Below are 22,379 nucleotides of genomic sequence, written 5' to 3' on the forward strand. Positions count from 1 at the left end.
GGCAAATCCAGTGTTTCCCATTTTGTATGGATATACTCTAGTCAGTCTATTAATATTGATTCATTTAATTTAAACGTTTTCAGAAAACCTATTTTGATCATAAATATTTTTTATCTCCTAAGTCCTCTTCTATGTCCTCTGAGCTATCTCCTAAGTCCCTTCCCCATTACCCAACTTTCTGTTCTGTCTCCAGTCCTTGTCTTTCTTTCCTCTACATCACAAAAAAACAAACAAATGAAAATCAAAATAAACAAAAGAATAATAAAGCCCCTCTCCAAAAAACTGACCACAGGGAAAAAGATAAGTATACTTTCTATTGGCCAACTACTTCTAGGCACCAGACCTTCCCTGAAGTGTGACACTCATTTGGAGAAAACTGATATTTCCTTTTCTAAAACACAACAATTGTAAAAGAGTTCAAGACATAAAAGTTAAATTTGACCAAAACAAAAAAGTATAGTCACTAAAGAAAACCAAAACCAATATAAAATTGGAAATGAAAGACTTAGGATGTCAATCAAAAAAACTCAGACATGGTAGATAATGTAAGGATTACAGATAGATTATACTACATGGAAGAGATAATTTCATTTGCAGAGACAGGGTCAAAGTATAAATTGATTAATCAAAGACAACATTAAGCCTGTTATTACTTTTACATTTTTTTCATTCTTGTAGTTCTAAATATGTCTTACTTGGTTTGTTTTAATTTTCTTTTCCTCATTTACTAATCACTTATATTTATCTCTTGAACAATTGTGAATAATTATTTGATATTTTTGTCAAGTTATTTTCTAATTCTCAACATCTTTAAAATTTTCTTCTTTAAGAATATCCCCTGACAAAGAGTGGAGCTAAGACTGAAGGAAAAACCATCCAGAGACTACCCTACCTAGGGATCCATCCAATCTGCAGACAACAAACCCAGACACTATTGCTGATGTCAAAAAGTGCTTGCTGACAGGAGCCTGGTGTAGCTGTTTCCTGAGAGGCTCTGCCAGAGCCTGACCAATACAGAGGTGGATGTTTGCATACAACCATCGGACTGAGCATGGGGGACCCCAGTAGAAGAGTTATGGGGAAGACTGAAGGAGCTGAAGGGGATTGCAACCCTATAGGAAAAACAACAACATAAACTAACCAGACTCCCCAAACCTCCCAGGGACTAAACCACCAACCAAAGAGTACACATGGAGGGACCCATGGCTCAAGCTGAATATGTAGCAGAAGATTGCATTATCTTTAGCAATAGGGCCTTGCATTAATTGTGGAGAGTAAGTTAAAGCCTTGTTAATAGTCTGAGATGAAGATTTAAGCATTTTCAGTCAATTGTGTTTCATCTTTTGAAAACTCTGTTTTGTGCCAATATCCATTTTAAATGTGGTATTGGTTTTCTGGATTTAGAGGAGCTTTTTATTTGCTGTTATTTATTAATTTTAAATACTTACCTCTCTATCAGGTGTATATATGGTAAAACTGTCTATCAATTTTGTAGTCTACTGTTGGGAGCCGACTCTTAGGCAAAAGCGGCTATCATCTTTACAGCCATCTCGAGCCATATATCCTGACAAGAGACTTGTTTTCAACAGCCCGAAACAGCTGAGCACACTCTGGTAAACATCTTATTTTGCTGTTTTGTGCTGCCAGCAGCTAGGTGCACGTGGTCTCCACCTGCTAGGCACATGACATAGTGCTTTCAGCTGAGCTTGTCTATGAGGGCAAGGCACATGGTAAAAGGTATAAATACCCAGGATTTCCTTTAAATAAACGAGACTTGATCAGACTCTGTCTTTTCTCCGTTTTTCACGTCTCTCACCCCTCCATCCCCACTCTCTCTCTTGCTAGACCCTGACCTGCAGACCAGAGCAGTAGAACAGGCCATTACAAAGTAGCAGAACAGGCCGTTACAGTCTACTACTTCTGAATGCTTGTGTTCTTTGCCATTCTGAAGTTTCTCAGCTTCATGAGATCCCAGTTATTCATTGTTGTTCTTAGTGTCTGAACTATCAGTGTTGTATTCAGAAAATCTTTTCCTACCATTCTCCCAAATCCCCACAATTCACTTGTAGGAGATCTCTAAGTTTCTCCAGACATTCTAAAATCTAAATTCATTTTCTGAAAAGGGGAATCTGATGCACAAAGGAGTTCAGGAAGACTGGCCAAGGATAAAGATATTGCTCAGTCACTAAAGTGCTTACTTTGTAAATTCAAGACCTGGCTCTGACATTCAGGAACCATGTTTTAAAAAGACAGTGTGGTGGTGCTTGTTTGTAATCCCAGTTCTGAGGAAATAGACATTTGAATCCCTAGAGCTCTCTGGTCATTAAGAATAGCCTATTTGGAAGGTTCAGATCCAAGTAAAACACTCTGCCAAATACATAAATACATACATACATACATACATACATACATACATTCATACATAGGTGGGTGGAGCATGATACTGGCATTGAAATTTGATGCTGTCCCGGGGTCTCCCTGGCACAAGCACATGCATGAGCATGTCCATATATAAACACACGCATGGGGAGGGGTGTCTAGAAGCATGCTATAAACAAGAACTGCCATAAAAAAGAAAACCTTTTCCTGTATCATTTAGTTGTTCAAGCATATCCCCCTTTTTCTCTATCAGTTTCAGGGTATCTGATTTTTTTTTAGGGGAGCACTTTGGCAGGTATAGAATATTTCAATTGCCACATAGAATCCATCCCTAACACTGTCTGAAAGAGATATTCTGTTTCTAACTGGGAGAACAAACATATATGGTTGTCAGAGTTAGAGAAAAGAATGAGTTTTAGTCATTTTAATTCCAGAGTTTACTGCCATTAGAAGAAAAATGTGAATCATAAAACAAATACTAGAAAGCAAAGGAAAAGCATGGAGAAATTGGCAAACCTTAGCTTTATAAATTATGGTGTCATTTCTAATCGTTGTTAGTATTGCAGCACTGACAAGACATTCTCACTAAATGTAAGACTGTTTGAAAATGCCACAAATCAGAAAAGAATAAACTTAGTTGTGAAATATTATTCATATCTTTTGGTTACTTTATGGTCTCTGATAATAATAAAAATCATTTACCTTGTATTCCTGCTTTTTAAATCCTTTATTGTAAATTGTACTAACTACAGCTGTTGAATTAATATATAAACTTTCTTATCTTCAAATTCTAACATTTCAAATTGTACTCATAAAGCTCACTGATTTTTAAAAGTTAATACATAATAAAATTCTCTTCTGGGTTGACATTGCTTCCCTCAAGTGACAAAGATCACCTAACGAATCCCCCAATACCTAGAGTAATAAGCCCTCTTTTAAGTTACTGACCAGGCAAACCAAGAGAATCCTAAAACAGAGCCAATTGTTAGTGTCCTTTTTTATTCTGAGGAAGAGGAATCTGAGTCCCTATTGTTAAGATCATGGACTTCAGAAACAGAACATAAAGACTCCTGAGCTGGAACTGATCTGACTGCCCACTCCTTGAATACTAGCTTTCATGATAGCAGAAGGTGCTGTGCAAGCTCCCTAAAGGAGGCAACCAGTGGTTCAACCAAGTTATGATGCCTACGAAGCACATAAACTACTATGATGACATTGTAACCATAGGGTGCAATACTGGCATACATTCTTCAGTGGTAAACCTCAGCTCACTAATTTAACATGTGGGAATCTGTTCAACAAGTGAGAAAACCTATCTAACTACTCAGTGCAAATGAAGTCATAGTTATCGGAGGAAACTCTATAGCTATTAATTGCTAAACCTGCATAATCCTAACAACAATCTCTATATATTTGTCAGTATATCTAAAAATAACTGTAGTCTTCAACCTTCAGCTAGGAAAAATATCTTTGCTACAGGAGGTCACTACAGAAAACCATAACCCATCAAAATAAGATTTATGAAACCTAGACCCAATGGATGTATCTACAAAACACCTAAAGATATATGGCTAAGGGAATATTCAGTAATAGGTGGTTAAAAGGATTGTAAGTGTGAGAGGATCAGGAAATTTGCTGTGAGCTTGTTTGTTCGAGAAACATCAGCAACTATATATAGAGAGAGTTTCAGAAATATAATTGCCCAAACATGAACTGAACAAAGATGACACCAATGGACATGCCGTAGTGGACAGAAAAACTTCTTGAGACATTAACCCTACACAAATAACTATAGAAAACTGACAAAAACAGAAAAAGAGAGAGGTGGTGTTTTCCAGGAAAGAGTACACCAGTCGTTTTTCAGTGCCAAACAGACAGATATGTATATATCTAAAAATATACATATAAGTAACATTATCCAGACTGAACAGGTTATTGAAGAATTTAGATATATATATTGAATATAATAACAACTAGTGGCAAAAGAGGCCCTGAATTTGAGGCAAATGGAAAGGGTATTATGGAAGCCCTGTATTAAAGTGTGAAATTAATATTTCATGACAAAATTTGGATGGTTACCATAATTTTAAGCAGCATTTAAAGAACATCATAATAATATTTTTTGTCTAAATAATGAACAAGTATCCACCTTTCAAGCATTTGCCTCACATGAGTATCTTACTGAGTAGTTTTTTAAGAGCCACTGTGATATCTTTGTTCCTTAGAGTGTATATAATAGGATTCAGAGTTGGTATCAAAATGGTGTAAAAAAGAGACAACAGTTTTCCAGTTACTTCTGATTGATTTGGCTTGGGTTGTAAGTATGTGATGCCAGCTGTTCCATAGAATAAGACTACAACTATCAGGTGAGAGGAACAGGTGGAGAAAGCTTTGGTCCTTCCTTTGGCTGATGACAGTTTCAGAATGCTGCAGATAATTTTGCAATAGGAAAAAATGATTAGCATAAAGGGAACCATGACAAATACCATTGCAACTATGTAGACTGCTATCTCATTAACAAATGTGTCACCACAAGCAAGTTTGAGTACTGGTGGAATGTCACAGATGAAGTGATTAATTCTGTTAGAGCCACAAAAAGGCAGAGAGAAAATCTGGTATGTTTGTCCAATTACAACTGGTATGACACTGATCCAGCAGGCTGCCACTAACTGTGTACAGATCCTGTGGTTCATGACTAGAGAATAGTATAGAGGGTTACAAATGGCCACATAACGATCATAAGCCATTGCTGTCAGGAGGAGGCATTCTGTGCCTCCAAGCATAAGGATAAAGCACATTTGAGTGGCACAGGCAAATATAGAGATATTTCCTTTTTGAGTACAGAGGTCCACAAGCATCCTTGGGATTGTGACTGTTACATAACATATTTCCACAAAAGAAAAATTGCTAAGGAAAAAATACATAGGGGTTTGCAGAGCAGAGTCAGTTCTTGTTATTAGCATTATAGTACTGTTGCACATCAGAATAGTCAAATACATGATCAAAAATACCCCAAACAGAATCCATTGGAGACTGGGGACATCAGAAAAACCCAGTAGAATAAATTCTATCAGAGAAGAGGCATTCGATTTTTCTGGTTTAATTTTCTGTTCATCTACAGACAGTAAATAAAACATAGTTAATTAATTCATACATATTATTAACATTGACATGCTACTATAATTGAATGAAGAACATGAATATATATATATATATATATATAACTGAAAAATTATCATTACCAACTTAAGATGTCTCTATGAGATTTAAATTGCTGTAGACAACAGGTAAATAGTAAAAATCAATTAAATCCAAGTAATAAGATCTGTTCTACTTTTATCAGATTTGGATATAATGACATGAAGATATTGAGTAGTAGCTATTAGCATTTCCAATATATTTACTAATGTATGCTTCTTGTTGGAAGCATTGTCACCTCAAGCAACTTAATATATATTAAGTCTAGAAAGTCAAATTCACATTTGGAGTAAAAGGGAAATCTTAAATTGTGTGTATCAAGGAAAGATAGAGACTGAAGCGTGAACAGAAAGATGACAAAATAGTAAACCAAGACTCTCCCCTTCATATATATGTATTGTATGTAATAATATGATTCATTAAGGATTTGTAACCTTGGTTTATTTGTATCTACTTTCTATATCAGTATTTTATTGTTTCATTATTAATATTGCAGTTAAGTTTTATTTTTTCCTGTTGTCTTACTTTATCATTTCATCAATTTTATTGTTTTGTATAATTAGCCTTCCCCTTTAGCTATTGTGAAGTATATTCTAAATATCTAAAACCAATCATTTCAATAAATAAATAAGTTCCATTTATAGTATTTCATACTTTTAAAATTTTCTTTATGGAGATTTTCTTTAACACAAATTCTTCAGTTTCAAGTATAATTTCTTTTTTCTATTTTCACTTTATAATGTTCTTATTTTTACCATAGAGCGTTTTAAAAACACAGTTACATATTCCTGAGGGTCTTCAAGTGATCAAATATGAAAAGGAGTATTAAAAGTAAAAGCAAACAAACAAATTTTCATGTTTCTTCATACTACAATTATCTAATGCAAAGAAGTTAGCACTGTTTGAAGATCTGCTTACCTTTTCCTTCATGCATATTTTCTACATTTGCAAAACAAGACTGTTCTTTGTCCTTTCATAAGTTTCAAGTGCTCATATCTTCCAGACTAATAAACTGATGCTTTTTCAGTTAAGATAATGATAAATTCATGTTCAAACATTTTCTCCTATTTTATATTTTATTAGTACTAGTTTTAAAATTTATCTCATTTTAATTTCAAATGTAAAATTTTATTCCTTGAAACATCTACTATTGTTTAATAGTATAAGTAATAAAGCTAAAACATTTATGATTAAGTCCTACATTTAAGTAAAGTGGCCATATTTTCCTTTATTTATTAATTTATAACTACCCTTAAGTAATCTATAAACAACAATGTTGCAGCTTACCTCTGTACCTTTGCATGAAGACACTAATTAAATGTAGGTGATTGTTAATTTGTAGCTTCTTAATCTTATTTTTCAATAAGTTGCACTCTTCTACAAGCTTTGTTCTGCTGGAGTTGAACACCAAATCCTCTTAAATAAGAATACTGATGTTCACTCTAGGGACCAGTTCTCCCTGCGTAACAACTTACCTGTAATAAACTTTCTGTTTGACAATGGTTCTGATTCACCTTTCAGAACTTTCTTCTCTGTATGGACAAGTCCCTTACTTCCTTACTCATCATTAATCAAGTTAACTCAGGGTTTGTCCACCGGGGTGTGTGTGTGTGTGTGTGTGTGTGTGTGTGTGTGTGTGTGTGTGTGTATCATACACAGAAAGAGCCAGAGAGCCAGAGCCAGAGCCAGATGTGAATGTGAATCCATGTATGTGTACATATGTGTGTGACAGAGAGAGAGAAGAGAGAGAGAGAGAGAGAGAAAGTGAGCGAGCTCATGGAGCCTATGTGCTCACATATGTGTTTAGATGCCTGTGAGTTCCAGTATGTTCTTGGAAAGACTAAAACTCTCACTGTATAGATTTTTAGAGACATCCACATAGAAGCCAGAGAAATCCCACCATTCTGTTTGTATTGTGTGTCTATTCGTTTTATTTTTTAAAAATTATTTGAAAATGCCTTACATGAATACAAATGATTTTGGTGATATCAACCCTCATATTCCCTCTTCTAACTTTTTCTATTCCCTTCCCTAGAAGACAAATCTACCCAACTCCATGTTCTCCTATGGGATTCATGCTTAAATCAGTTATTTGTTTCATGTTCTCAGATAAAGTGTTTATGAAAAAATAAGAGTCTCCTAACATTCTATTCTGAACTTATTCTATTATTTGTTATTATTAATAATTTTAGCAGTTGCATGCATAAGCCAGATTTATTTGAATATGTATAGTGATACACAACAGATTCTTCAAGTCCATAATACAAATTTGTAAACAACAAAGTTAATAATCATTGGTCCTCTTGTGTGTTATCTTGTTTCATATTCAAGTCTAGATGAGCTTTTTTTTTTTTATTATGTAAACTTCCACACAGTAGTCCCTTTAACAAAAAGTCTGGAAAAAGAGCATTGGCATGTTTTAGTTAGAATCACCACCAAAGACCATACCACAAATAAAAAAATAAGTCTAGAATATACTTTTACAAATTGTAACCCCAAGAACTAATAACTTTGACAGATTATACTCAGTGTTAATATCATATAAGTAACAGTGAAGACAAGAGAAAGATCTTTCTATAATTATGAAATGACAACCAAATCATATCGTTTGCCTTGTCTCTCAATTGAACTTTTTAAATTAAAAACTGAAACATGTTTAGAATAAAGCTATAGCACATGAAATAATTAAATGCTTTAAAGAAAACTATTCTCCTTTACAATTGTAAAGAGCTAATAACACAAAATTACTGCTTTCAAGTAAATAAAAGTTATGAAACCTACAAAAACAACCTAATGATGTTCAGTATCTAATGACAAAAGAGAAAATGATGTTAAGATACTACTTATACAAGTATCAACAAGGGATAATCCAATGATAATGAAGATCCATGTATATTGTTACAAAAGTAATAAAAGATTCATAACAGAATGGAATGGATGTCAAGATTTTCATATTGAGATATAAGGATACTGGGTGAATAGTAATAGTAGGTAAATTAAAGACAGCTTGCTGAAAAGGAGCCTGATACGGCTGTTCCCTGAGAGGTTCTACCAGCACCTGACCAATACAGATCTGGGTGGTTTGTATATGTGTATATCTCCACCTCCCCTCTCTCTGTCTGTGGAGAGCCGCATTGTGCCTGCTGCGCCTTTAAGATGGAGCCGGTCTCCGCTTTCCACCATCCCTCTTTCTGCCATCCCGATGGAGAGTTCTCTCAGGATCTCAGGAGTAAACAAGTCATTATTTGGCTGTGGCTAGTGATCTGGCTTGTATGTGGACCTATCTGCTGTTGCCATGTGGCTCACTGGGGTAGGCTAGCCCTTGACTACTTAAGCCTGGTAGACGCTTCCCCCCGGGGTCAGTCAGTCAGAAGATTATTCAAGGTTCCTGAATAAACTGCTTGGAGAAGAGCTCTTGTGTCCCGTCATCCTTGCTGGTCGAGGGTGGGTATGACATCTGTCTGTGTGTGTGTGTATTTCCATATGAAACTGAGATGAGAATTGTTTCTTTAAGATTAATGAAGTATTGTTTTAGAATTGGGATGGCAATTCTATTAAATTTGTAGATCGCTTTTCATAAGCAAATCTATATTAATCCTGCTGAACCATGATCATGGGAAATATTTCTATCTGATATTTTCTTCAATTTCTTTCACCAAAAATATGAACATTTTATCATAGAAGTCTTTCATTTATTTGGTTAGAATTATCCCATGTTCTCTCTCTCTCTCTCTCTCTCTCTCTCTCTCTCTCTCTGTCTCTGTTTCTCTGTCTCTCTCCGTATATATTGTTTGAGGCTATTGCTAAATGTGTTGGTTCTCTGTTTACTTTTCCTGTTCACTTGTCATTTCTATACAGGAGGACTACTGATTTTTGTGAGTTAATTTTGTAGCTAGCTACTTTATAGAAAGTACTTTATAGAACTTTAATAGCAGAAGTTCCCAGTGGAATTTTAGTCATTTAACATATCATTTGAAAATAAAGATAATTTAAAATTTTCTTTTAAAATTTGTATCCCCTTGATCATTTTTTTAATTCAATGTTTATATTTATTGGATTTTTTTTTTAGCTATAGCAAATTTCTTTCCAACTCCTGAAAAACTGTTGTCTTTTATAATCTTGTATCTTCTCCAAATGAATAATTCTATTTATTTATTTCTTTATTTACTTACTTACTTGCATTTAGTTATTTACATCCCAAACATTGCTCCTTCCCACAGAGATTCTGACCCCTTGCTCCAGCTCCTCTGCAATTGTGGGCATTCACTGGCTATTTTTCCATCCTGGCGTATCAATTCTCTGTCACAGCCTTTCTCACTGTGGCCAGACAAGGCAATTTGGTTGGTACACTGGTACCATGGTCAGGTTACAGCTCCGTAGAGAACCTCTGTTACAGTTGTTTGGGAGCCCATATGGAGTTGAGCTGCACATCTGCTACATATGTGCCAAGGGCCTTGTTCCAGCCATGTTCCAAGGGCCATGTTGCCAAGGGCCAAAGTTCCAAGAACTTTGGTTGGTAGCTTAGTCTCTGAAAACTCCCAGAGATCCAGGTTTATTGGGCCTCCTTTCAGGGTTGTATTCCCTTCAGAGCCTTCAATCCTTCTGCTAACTCTTCATAAGAGTACCCGACCCCCATTCAGTGTTTCGCTATAGATATCTACGTCTGTTTCAGGCAGCTGCTGGGTAAAGCCTACAAGAGGGCAGTTATTCTACACTTCAGTCTGCAAGGACAACATAGTGTCATTAATAAGTTAAGGGTGAGGTATTTGCCTATGGGATGGATTTGAAATTGTGCTGGTTATTGGTTGGCCAGTCCTTCAGTCTGTGCTCCATCTTTGTCTCTTCATTCCTTTAGACAGGATACATTTTGGGTGAAAGTTTTGTGGGTAGGTTGCTGTACTTATATTTCCACCGGGGGTTCTGCCTGGCTATAGGAAGTGGCCCCTTCAGGTTCTATGTCCCTATTATAGGTGTCTTAAATATGATCATGTGGCTGGACTGATGGGAGCCACCTCATCCCAGGTCTCTTAGACTTGCTAATGTCCCCATACTCCCTACCTCTGGCAGCTGCAGATTCTCACTCATTCTCCTGGAACTGCATTGTCTCTCCTGTTTCACCCTACATCTGATCCTTCCCCCCATTTACCTCTCTTTCTCCTCTCCCACCCACATTCCTTTCTCCATCACATCTAATAACTATTTTGTTTCCCTTTCGAGTGAGATTCATGCATCCTCCCTTGAACCTTTCTTGTTTTGTTTTGTTTTGAGACAGGGTTTCTCTGTGTAGCCCAGGCTGTCCTGGAACTCACTTTGTAGACCAGGCTGGCCTCAAACTCAGAAATCCGCCTGCCTCTGCCTCCCAAGTGCTGGGATTAAAGGCGTGTGCCACCACTGCCCGGCCCCTTGAACCTTTCTTATTAGCTAATTTCTTTGAGTCTTTGGGGAAAACTCTTGGGGCTGATTCAAGGAAATTGGCAAGAATATTTTACATTGGGCTAGGACAAGGAAGTAGGCTCAAGATCTTGATCATCTTGATAAGTCCCTGAATACTATAGGACCTTTGTTTATACCTTGTTTGTTCCTTGATTATTTTGTTTATGCCATATTCTTTGCATGTACATAGAATGATATAAAAGCAGACTGGAAAATAAATTAAACCTGCTTCAGCACTGGCTGGGGCCATGTTATAATGTTGTCTAATTCTCTCTTTTGTTCTTTAATACTCTCTCCCTCCTTTGAGACCTAGTTGACTGACTGAGCTGGCTTTGTCAAGTGGTACATCAATGTTGGGGCTCAAGTATGATAGGTACAGTGAAAGGAAAGTAAGTATGGCAAAGGAAAATATAGAAAATTTGGACTGTTAGTAAACCCTGTAAAAATGGGACAGGGTAATGGTAGAATGCTTTTTGTACATTGTAGATGGTAGCATGGTTATCCTGTATTTTATGGCTAATATTTATTTATAATTGAATATGCATCTTTCTTGGGTCTTTGTTATCATACTCAGGATGATATTCTTTTTTTAAAGCTTTGTTTTATTTTATTTTTTAGAGATTTATTTGCTTTTTATTTATCTGAATACACTGCCGCTGTCTTCAGACACACACTAGAAGAGTGCATCAGATCCCATTACAGATGATTTTGAGCACCATGTGATGCTGGGAATTGAACTCAGGACATCTGGAAGAGCAGTCCGTGCTCTTAACTGATGAACCATCTCTCCAGCCCAAGGATTATATTCTTAAATTCTGTCTATTTTCCCAGAAATTTCATGTCTTTGTTTTTAATAGCTATACAGTTTTCCATTGTGTAAATATACCACATTTTCTTCAACCATTGTTCAGCTGTTTCCAGTTTCTGGCTATTGCAAATAAGGTGACTGTGAACACTTTGAGCAAATGTTCCTGTGATATAGTAGGGCATTTTGGGAGTACTTGCCCATGAGTGGTAGAGCTGGGTCTTTAGGTAGAAGTGTCCTTAATTTTCTGAGAAATTGCCAGATTGATTGTACAAGTTTACACTCCCATCGACAATGGAGGATTACTTACCTTTTTACCATATCTTTGCTAACATGTGCTGTCACTTGAGTTTTTGACCTTGGTCATTCTGAAAGGTGTAAAATGGAATCTCAGGGTCCTTTAGATTTGCATTTCTCTGGTGACTAAATGTGTTGAGCAGAAGTGATTAGAGATTTTTTCTGTTGAGAGTTCTCTGTTTGGCTCTAAACCATATTTTTAATTGGTTATTTGACTTATTTGTATCTAATTTCTTGAGTACATTATATATTTTGAATATTTGTCCTTTGTTGGAAATGTCAAGATCTTTTCCCAGTCTCTAGGCAGATGTTTTGTTCTATTGATTTTGTCCTTTGCCTTGTAAACAGTTCTCAGTTTCATGAGGAACTATTTATTTATTTATTTATTTACTTATTTATTTTAGATGAAGTGATAAGCCATTTATTGTAACACATAATGAGTAGAACATAGTTTTTATTCAGTCATTCAAATTACCAGTATAAACATTCACTGTGTTAGAAGATGATTTCACTGTGATGTAATCAAAGCAATGGAAATGGTTTCCGCCATTTTGCACTCCCACCAGCAATGGAGGAGTGTTCCACTTTCTCCACATTCTCCTCTACATGTGTTGTCACCTTAGGTTTTGATCTTAGCCATTCTGACTCCTGTAAGGTGGAATCTCAGGGTTGTTTTGATATACACTTCTCTGATCACTGAGGACTTTGAACATTTCTTTAGGTGCTTCTCAGTCATTCAAGATTCCTCTGTTGTGAATTCTCTGTTTAGTTCTATAACCCAATTTTTGATTTGGTTGTTTGGTATTTTGGTGGTTAGCTTCTTGAGTTCTTTATATATTTTTGATATTAGCTCTTTATTGGATGTAGGGTTAGTGAAGATTTTTCCCCAATCTGTAGGTTGCTGATTTGTCTTATTGACTTTGTTCTTTGCCTTACAGAAGCTTTCAAATTTCATGAGGTACCATATATCAATTCTTGATCTTAGACCATGAGCCACTGGAGTTCTGTTTAGGGAATTTCCCCTTGTACCAATGAATTCAAGGCTCTTTCCCACTTTCTCTTCTATTAGATTCAGTGTGTCTGGTTTTATGTTGAGATCCTTGATCCACTTCGACTTGAGCTTGGTGCAAGGTGGCAAATATGGGTCTATTTTCATTTTTCTACATATCAACAGCCAGTTAGACCAGCACCAATGGGTATTGAAGCTGTTTTCTGTTTTCCATTGTATATTCTTGGTGTCTTTGTCAAAGATCTAGTGCCTATAAGTGTTTCTTTAATTCTATTCCATTGATAAAAGTGTCTGGAAGCTTGAGGTCAGGGATGGTGATTCTCTCTTCCTCCCTCCCTCCCTCCCTCCCTCCCTCCCTCCCTCCCTCCCTCCTTCCATGCCTCCCTCCCTCCCACCTCCCTCTCCCTCCCCCTTTGCCTTTTCAGTTGAATTTGAGAATTGCTCTTTCCATGTCTTTGAAGAGTTGTGTTGGGATTTTGATGGGGATTGCATTGAATCTGTAGATGGCCGCTGGTAGGATGGCCATTTTTACTATATTAATTCTGCCAATCCATGAACATGGGATATCTCTCTACTTTCTGAGATCTTTGATTTCTTTCCTGTGAGACTTGAAGTTATTATTATACGGTCTTTCACTTGTTTTCTACCTGAAGGCCCAACAATACCACTGTTGAGAATACACCCAAAAGATGCTCCTCCAGGCCACAGAGGCACATGTTCCACAATGTTCATAGAAGCCTTATTTGTGATAGCCAGAAGCTGGAAACAATTCAGATGTCCCATGACAGATGAATGGATACAAGAAATGTGGTTCATTTACACAATGGAATACTACTCAGCTATTAAGAACAAGGATATGATAAGTTTTGCAGGGAAATAGATAGAAATAGAAAATATTCTAGGTGAGGTAAGTCAGACCTGAAAGGACATGAAAGGTATATATTCACTAATAAGTGGATATTAGCCAAAAAAAAAATTACAGACTACCCAAGATACAGTCCACAGAATGCAAAAAGTAAACAAGCTGAAGGGCTCAAGTGAGGACACCTCTGTCTCACTGGGGTAGGAGTAAAAAGCAATCACAAATGGGGAGGGAGGGAGGGAGGGACATGGGAGAGAAAGTGGACAGAGGTAGGGGGAGAGGGGAACAAGATATGGTATTGGATGATTGAAATTAACTGAAGCCCTGAGGTCAACAGGGCAACCTAGGAAAGTAGGAAGTTGGGGGGATAATTCAGAATTCACCAGAGACCTAGGAGGTGACAGACTCTCAGGACTCAAAGAGAGGGACCTTAAATGAAATGCCTGACAGTAGGGAGAGGGAACTTAACAAAGCCCATCTCCAGCAAGCAGACAGGACATCAAATGAGGAAGGGGGTTGCCATGCCATAGTCAAAACTGTGACCTATAATTGTTCCTGTTTGAAAGAACTAGAGGGATAGAAATAGAGAGGAATCTGAGGAAAAGAAGGTCGAGCTACAGGCTCAAAGTGGGGTCGAGCTCAAGGGGAGGCCCCAAGGCCTGACACTATTACTGAGGCTAGTTGGTGACCACAAAAAGGGACCTATCACGACTGTCCTCTGAAAGACCCAAAAAGCAGCTGAAAGAGTAAGATGCAGATATTTGCACACAACCAATGGACAGAAGTTGCTGTCCTCTGTGGCTGAGTTAGAGAAAGGCTGTAAGAAGCTGAGGAGGGGGTGACCTAGTAGGATGACCAGCAATCTCAATTAATCTAGACCCCCAAAATCTCTCAAACATTGGACCAAAAAGGTAGCATACACCAGCTGACATGAGACCCCCAATAGATAGAAAGCAGAGGACTGCAGGGTCTGTGTTCAATCAGAGATGATGCACCTATCTCTCAAGAGACTGGAGGCCCCAGGGAGTTTAGAGGTCAGGTAGGGTGATGAGGGGGTGAGAACAGCCTCATGGAGACAGGGGAGTGGGTTGGAGTTATGGGATGTGGAAAAATTGGAACGAGGACGAGGAAATAAAATCTGAAGTATAAATAAATAAGTAAATAAATAAGAAAGAAAAAGAAAATATACCATAACAATGTATGTTCCTGTTCAGCATTTCAGGCTTATAATTATATGATGCGACTATTATAGCTTTGTGAAGTTTTGTTTACCAATTAATGATTTTAATCATCTGAGCAACAATTTCAAGGCAGAAGTAAATACATAAAGAATTTGTGCCTGTTTGTAAAAAGTTGATTCCTTATGTTACATTTAGAATATCCAGTGTAAATACCTCATTGATGTAACACTGGCGCTATTGAATGTGTAAATAATTATGTTCTATTTAGGCCAACTAAATTCCTGTAATATGAATATTTAAAATAAAAGAATTCAATTTAAATATGCAATTGTTTTGATTATGTATAATGATTGAATTCAATCTTATCACCTCAGAATGTATTTTCTTTCTTAAAATTAATTAATTAACTAATTAATTAATTTTTTACTTATTCACTTTACATCAAGCTTACTGCCCCTTCCTAGTCACACCCACCAAAATCCTTCCCCCATACCTGTTCTTCTCCTCCTCTGAGAGGGTGGGAACCCCCTGGTGTCCACCCACCCTGGCACTTCAAGTCTCTGAGAGGCTAGGCACTTCCTTTCCCACTGAGGCCAGCTAGAAAAACATATTCATGAAGGGGCTATAAAATATTCATAAGAGGCAGATGAAGGGAGGGAAGTAGTTGGGTAGGGGGAAAGAGAGGAGAATAGGGGTACTGGGTCAGATGAGGGGAAGAAGAGAAGAGATGGAAAAATGGCCATGAAGTATGTAACTGATAGGGACAAGGATATGGGGAATCTCTAGAACAGGAGAGAGACCTGGGATAAGCAAGGCACCCAGGAATCGATGGGGGTGATCTTAGCTGTGACTTACAACATTGAGGATACAGAACCTGAAGAGGTCACTTCTTGTAGACTGGCAGGACCACCCAATTAAGTGATAGAGACACCAACCCACCTACAAAACTTTCAACCCAAAATTTTTCTTGTCTACAAGTAATGCAGGAATTGGGGCTGAAGCAAACTGAGGGAATGGCTAACTAATAACTAGTCAAACTTGAGATCCATCCCACGGGCAAACATCAATCCCTAACATTATTATTGGTACTCTATTATACTTACAGACAGGAACAAGTTGTCCTCTGAGAGGCTCCAATGAGCAGCTAAATACCTACAGCCAAATAGCAAATGGGACTTTAAGATGGAAGAGTACAAGGAATGATTGCAGGCCATGAAGGGGATAGGAAATACACAGGAAAACCAACAGAGTTAACTAATCTAGACCCTTGAGGCTATCAGAGTCTGAATCACAAACTAAAGAACACACACTAGATGGATCTAGGCCTCTCAGCACATATGTTGCAGTTATGAAGCTCAGTCTCCATGTGGGGCCTCCAACAACTGGAGCAGAGGCTTTTCATAAAACTGTAACTGTGGTATCAGTGCACCAACAGAGCTGTCTTACCTGGCATGGGCGGAAAAGGATGTGCCTAATGTGGCAGAGATTTGATGTTCCAGGATGGAGGGATATCTAACGATTCCTCATCCTCTCAGAGGAGAATGAGAGGAGAGGAGGTTCTCAGTGAGCAGTTAGGTCTTTATGTGGGTCCAAACAACTGGAACAGGGCATATCCCAAAACAGGTTCCATTTATTTATTTATTTTTTAAAATTTTTTTATTGGATATTTTATTTATTTACAATACAGACGACATCAACTTTCCCCAATTTCCCACCCAAGAAGCCCCTATCCCATCCCGCCTCCTCCTTTATGCTTTTATACCATTTTGATTACATGCATGTATTAAGATCAGTTCTAGGTTGAGGGTCTAGCAATACAATAGATGCAAATATTCAAGGAACAAGCAAGACAATAAACAAAATTTCATGAACTCCTGTGATCACTGTTTCTAAGGGCATATCAGGATAACCAAAATATCTGAGGCTACTTCCCTGTCCTAACCTAAAATCATTTTCACGGTCTGAAGCCTACTTCCTTGTTCTAGCCTAAAATTTAGATTCTTGTCTGAAATTACTTCTTTGTTCTAGCCTAATATTCAGATTCCTGCCTGAGACTACTTCTTTGTTCTAGCTTAAGGTTTAGATTTCTACCTGAAACTACTTCTTTGTTCTAGCCTAATGTCATATTCCTGCCTGAGGCCTACTTCCTTGTCCTTGGCCAATGTCAGATTCCTGCCTGGCAACTCCAAAAGCTCTCCACATCTCCCCTTTTTTTATTGCATAAACAAGACTGAGTCTGTCTTAGGTCGTTCTGACAAGAGTGCCTTCCTTATCCATCATGGAATATGCATTATCAAATGTAATGCATTTATGTCTTAAGGTTTTGTGCAGAATCTTACCTGTTCTTGTCTTACCAGCTTGTTAATTTAATAACTCTGTCAGGGGGTCCATTTTCAGGTTCAAGCCATGTACTTTGGCTGCCAACATGTTGATGTTGTTAAAGATAAGCTTTAACATGATGGGTAGGAATAAAAGTATTCCCAGGACATAAAGGCCTAGTATGATCAAATAATATTTTCCATTTTTGAAGCTCGACCAAAATAGAAATACTGACATCAGGCCATGGGTAATTTTATCTGCAACATCTACTGCATCAATGCTCACCAAAGCAGCATTCTTGAAATTCATAATCTCCTTATGTATTGTTAAAACATCCTGAGAGATGTTAGAATTATGCCAAATACACTGCAAATGTCATTAAACTTCTTTCTAATTATAATGTCTACCACTGTAAAGTGTAGAACTAACATCAATCCAATGGTATTTGGCATGAATAAAGTACCCAATAATAAAAAAGAAAAGAAAAACAATCAAACAAACAAAAACAGATAATGGAACTGGCTATGGCAGTTGAACATTTGACCTTTTTTTAACAGTAATTTAACATTACCCATATTACAGGAATTCCTTATAATCGTCAAGGACAAGAGACTGGAATAGGCCCATGGAACTTTAAAACAGTATCTTCATAAAATAAAAAAGGGGGAGATATATCCCTGTATACCACAAATTTATTTAAATCATGCTTTATTTTTTTATTTAAAATTTTTTTAAAAAAATTGGATGCCAAGGAACTTTCTACTGAGTGTATATGGCACTCTACAACTAGGTATACTTATGCATAGGTGAAAGGAAAGGATCCACTCACTGGTATATGGCATGATCCTGATCAGGTATTAAATATGGGGAAGAGGGCATGTTTATGTTTTTTCTGCAGGATGCTGAAGGAGCATGATGGCTGCCAGACGATGGGTGAGACATGCTGATGCCAGGACAAAGAATGATGCTGACCCATGAGCTTGCTGAGTGCCCTGACAATGGTGACTGGGAAGCTGTATTGGACATAAGTTCTTGACTCACCATTGTTTACCTATACTCCTGATGGGACAAGATGCCTTGCCTCAAGTTCTTAGACCTTGTGGAACAGAGAATCAAAAAGAGATGTTATAATGCTTCTTGTATTGTTATTAAATGTGACCAGTTATTCAGACTCAATCATGGACTGGTCTTGAAAGCAATCCAATATTGGAAATAACAGTCTTCATTTGGAAGTCTGGTTCTGGGCATTTTCAGAGACATACATGGAATTAGCTGCAGTTCTCTATGATGTTATGATAGCAAGAGATATAGTTGGGGCAGGATCTGGATTTCAAACAGGTTTTAGCACATGTGTTAAGGCTCTTTTAATTGTAAAATTAAAAATACTTTTGTTTCTTATACAGTATTTAATGTAAGTTACATTGATTGTACACCTTCTAACTGTGTTTGTGTTTTGAAATCTGGCATGTCAGTTATGGAGGTTTATCAACCGGCTTTTGTTTTAGTGTCCTGAGTATCACAGAACCCTGGTATTCTACAAATAGCTAGCAAGTACTGGAAGAAATAAGTCAGGCTTTAACCAGAAGCAAGAGGGTAGTGGGCTTGATTATTGCTGGTATAACAGTTTTAATTACATTAATTGCTAGCACCACTGCTTCTGCAATTGCTGTCACACAAGAATCTAAGACAGCTACTTTTGTTAATCATTTAGCAAAAAATGTTACTAATGTGTTGAATATACAAGAGGATTTAGATAGGCATTTGGAAGAACAGATTGATGTTCTTTATCTTACTCAAATTACTGGGAGGAGGTTCAGAATTTAAGGGTAAGGAGCCATCTTTAGTGTCATGCCAAATACCATAGGTTCCATTTATTCACTGTTGATTTTGCTGCTTGTAGATATTGGTGTTCTGGTCAGAAATTTGCCTCCTGTGTCAATGAACTCAAGGAAGTTCTCTACTTTCTCTTTTATTAAATTTAATGTGTCCAGTTCTGTGTTGAGGTGTTTGACCACTTTGACTTGAGTTTCTTTCAGGGCAATAGATATATGGGTCCATTTGCATTCTTCTGCTTGGAGACACCCATGTAACATGCTGAAGATATTTTCATTTAGACCACCACAATATGCTGAAGATATTTTCATTTTTCCCATTATAATTTTGGCTTCCTTGTCAAATATCAAGTGGCCATAGTTGTCTGGGTTTATTTCTAGGACTTTGATTCTATTTCATTGATCAGCCTGTCTGTTTTTATGCCAATGTTGTGTGTGGTTTGTATTGCTAGTGTTCTGGGGTATAGCTTAAAATCAAAGATAGTAGTACCTCAAGATGTTCTTTTATTATACATGATTTTTTTAAAGCTATACTTACTTTTTTTTGGTGTTTTTTTTTTTATTTGAACCTGAAAAATATCCTTTAAGGTCTGTAAAGAATTGTGTTGGAATATTGACAAGAATTGCATTCTTTTTAATCAGAGCTTTGAAGTTCTTGTCATACAGGTCTTTCATTTGCCTTGTTAGACTTACATCAACATATTTTATATCATTTGTGGCTGTTGAAAAGGGTGCTGTTTCCTTAATATCTTTCTTAGCATATTTATCTTTTGTATGAATAAGGGTTACTAATTTTGTATTTAGTCTCTTTGTTGAAGGTTTTTATCTGCTATAAGAGTTCTATGGCAACAATACCAACCAACCAGAGCTCCTAGGGTCTAAACCACCAGCCTGGCAACACTTAGGGAGGGATCCATGGCTCCAGCTGTATATGTAAGGGTGGAGGGCCCTATCGGGCATAGGTGGGAGATGAGATCCTTGGTCTCATGAAGGCTGGACGCCCCAGTGGGTGGGAATTTGAGGCTGGATAGGTGGGAGTGGGGAGTAGGTGGGGGCACATCTGCAGAGAAGCAGGAGGGGTGAGGGGCTAGGGCGTTCCTGGGTGGGGGTGGAAATGGGTTAAGGGGATAACATATGAAATGTAAATAAAACATTCAATAAAAAATAAATAATAAAAAAGAAAACAAACAAACAATCAAAAAAGATAGAATGATCATGATAGTGTTGCTATTAGGGCTACTATTACTGTTGCTATTAGTTGCTACTGATATATTTTGTTATGCATATGTTTCCAGCAGGATCATGGGCATTTCTATGTTTCTTTTTTGTTTTTTGTTTGTTTGTTTTGTTTTTTGTTGTTATGATGTTGTTGTTTTTTATGAAACCCCAAAATGTTCTCTTTAATGTCTAAATTAATTTACATTCTGTCAATGTAATTGTACAAGGGTTGACATATTTTTATTTTCTTTTCAGAGTTTATTATCTTTAGCATTATTGATGGAAACCATTATAATTGTGATAAGTATCCTTTTGCTCCCTGTCCATGCTCTTTCTGTGCTTGCTATTTTGACTATGTCATATCTTCTAGATTCTACTCTTACATTTGCTTATTGCTGTCACTGCTGCCTCTGTTTTCTCTGTTATCTCTCTCGCTGCTCCCACATGCAATGGAATTGCCATTGGATTTGCTTCAACTACTAGCCTTCTACTGCTGGAGCTGCTTCAACTACTGCCCTCCATTCCCACTGATGGATCTGATTCCAGTGGTGTTACTGGCCACACCTACTTGTCAAAATAACCCAAGGTCTCAGCAGTTCAAGTTCTAGTGTGTAGAAAAATTCCTATGAATACAGATTTAAGATTTATGCTAGATTTCTCTCTCATTATTTCATCAATGATCATTGTAGATTTTAATTTTCCTAGATTAGTATGCCATGATTTTCTTAGCAATTCACTGCTGACCAGTTTCTGACTCTTTAGATTTTAATTATTATACACATGTCTCCATGAACAAATTTTACATTTATTTTACATATTTATTTTCTACTTAATATTTATATGCATACTTTTGCATATTGAGAAAACAAAATGTTTTCTAATATGGTCTTACTATTATACATTACCACCACTGTCCATATACCTGTGTCCATAATTTGGAAGTAGTTGAAACTTTCTGAAATTTCAGTTTCAGGTTCCATCATTGGTGACCACAGACTTTTCATTGTTGCCTTGATTCTCAAGGATTCAGTGACAAAGACAATGAATTCATTTTTATATGTTTACGATTATCATCCACCTATTTATAATATCCTAATGAAGCTTAGTTGTTTGATTATATATATTTAATATAAATGTTTAGTCTGTGTTCTCACTTAAGCCTGCTCTATCATACTAAGTATTCTACATTTTTGTTTTTACAAATCTCAGTATATATTTTTTAACTTACCTCATGAATTATTTTCTAATATTTTTGCTTTAGGAGAATATGTTCTGGACTGAAGAGTTGCTTTGTAGTGGTGTCAGTTCTTGTCTAGAATCTATAATTCTGGGCTCCACCCTCTGTGGTAAAAATTGATGGGTGTTTAACTCTATCTTATGTTCTTTAAAAATAGATTTTGTGAGTTTCTAATTTTATAAGATGTGTTTTGATCATATTTAGCATATCAACCCTTCCCAGGTCCACACCTATTCTCTACCTACTCATTTTGTATCCTGATTTGTTTGATTGTTTTGAATCTTCCAAGATAAATTAGTGTTTTAGAAAATATTCTGGATGTTTGCTCTATCATTAGAACACTGTTCACTCAACAAGGCCTACTCTATAAGAGAAAAATGATTGCTCCTTTCCTAGAGGCTAACATTACTTATCATTTATATGTGTTTCCCATGCTGGAATTTGATCTGAACTGGGCTAACACAGGTTCTCTGCATACTGTCACAACCATTGGGTCCCTGTGTGAAACTTTCCTGCTTTGCCCTAATGTTTCTTTGTAGTTATTATCTGTATCTGACTCTTACACATTGTCTGTCCCACTTCTGCATTGATTCTTGCTGTTTCAATAAT

At 36.8% G+C, this 22,379-nt stretch overlaps 1 protein-coding gene across 1 annotated transcript; it reads right to left on the minus strand.

Moving 5' to 3' along the window:
• Positions 1-4,544: 4,544 nt before the first annotated feature.
• Positions 4,545-5,516, minus strand: LOC114634555 (olfactory receptor 10AG1-like). Its single transcript, XM_028783139.1, has one exon. The coding sequence runs from the start codon at positions 5,514-5,516 to the stop codon at positions 4,545-4,547; it is 972 nt and encodes a 323-aa protein (XP_028638972.1).
• Positions 5,517-22,379: the final 16,863 nt, after the last annotated feature.

The sequence above is a fragment of the Grammomys surdaster genome, unplaced genomic scaffold (assembly GCF_004785775.1).
Source record: "Grammomys surdaster isolate TR1022 unplaced genomic scaffold, NIH_TR_1.0 980, whole genome shotgun sequence".
NCBI lineage: Eukaryota > Metazoa > Chordata > Mammalia > Rodentia > Muridae > Grammomys > Grammomys surdaster.

Excerpts from the sequence above, each read along its gene's own strand:
- LOC114634555 (XM_028783139.1), bottom strand. The coding sequence starts at position 5,516 with ATGTTTTATTTACTGTCTGTAGATGAACAGAAAATTAAACCAGAAAAA.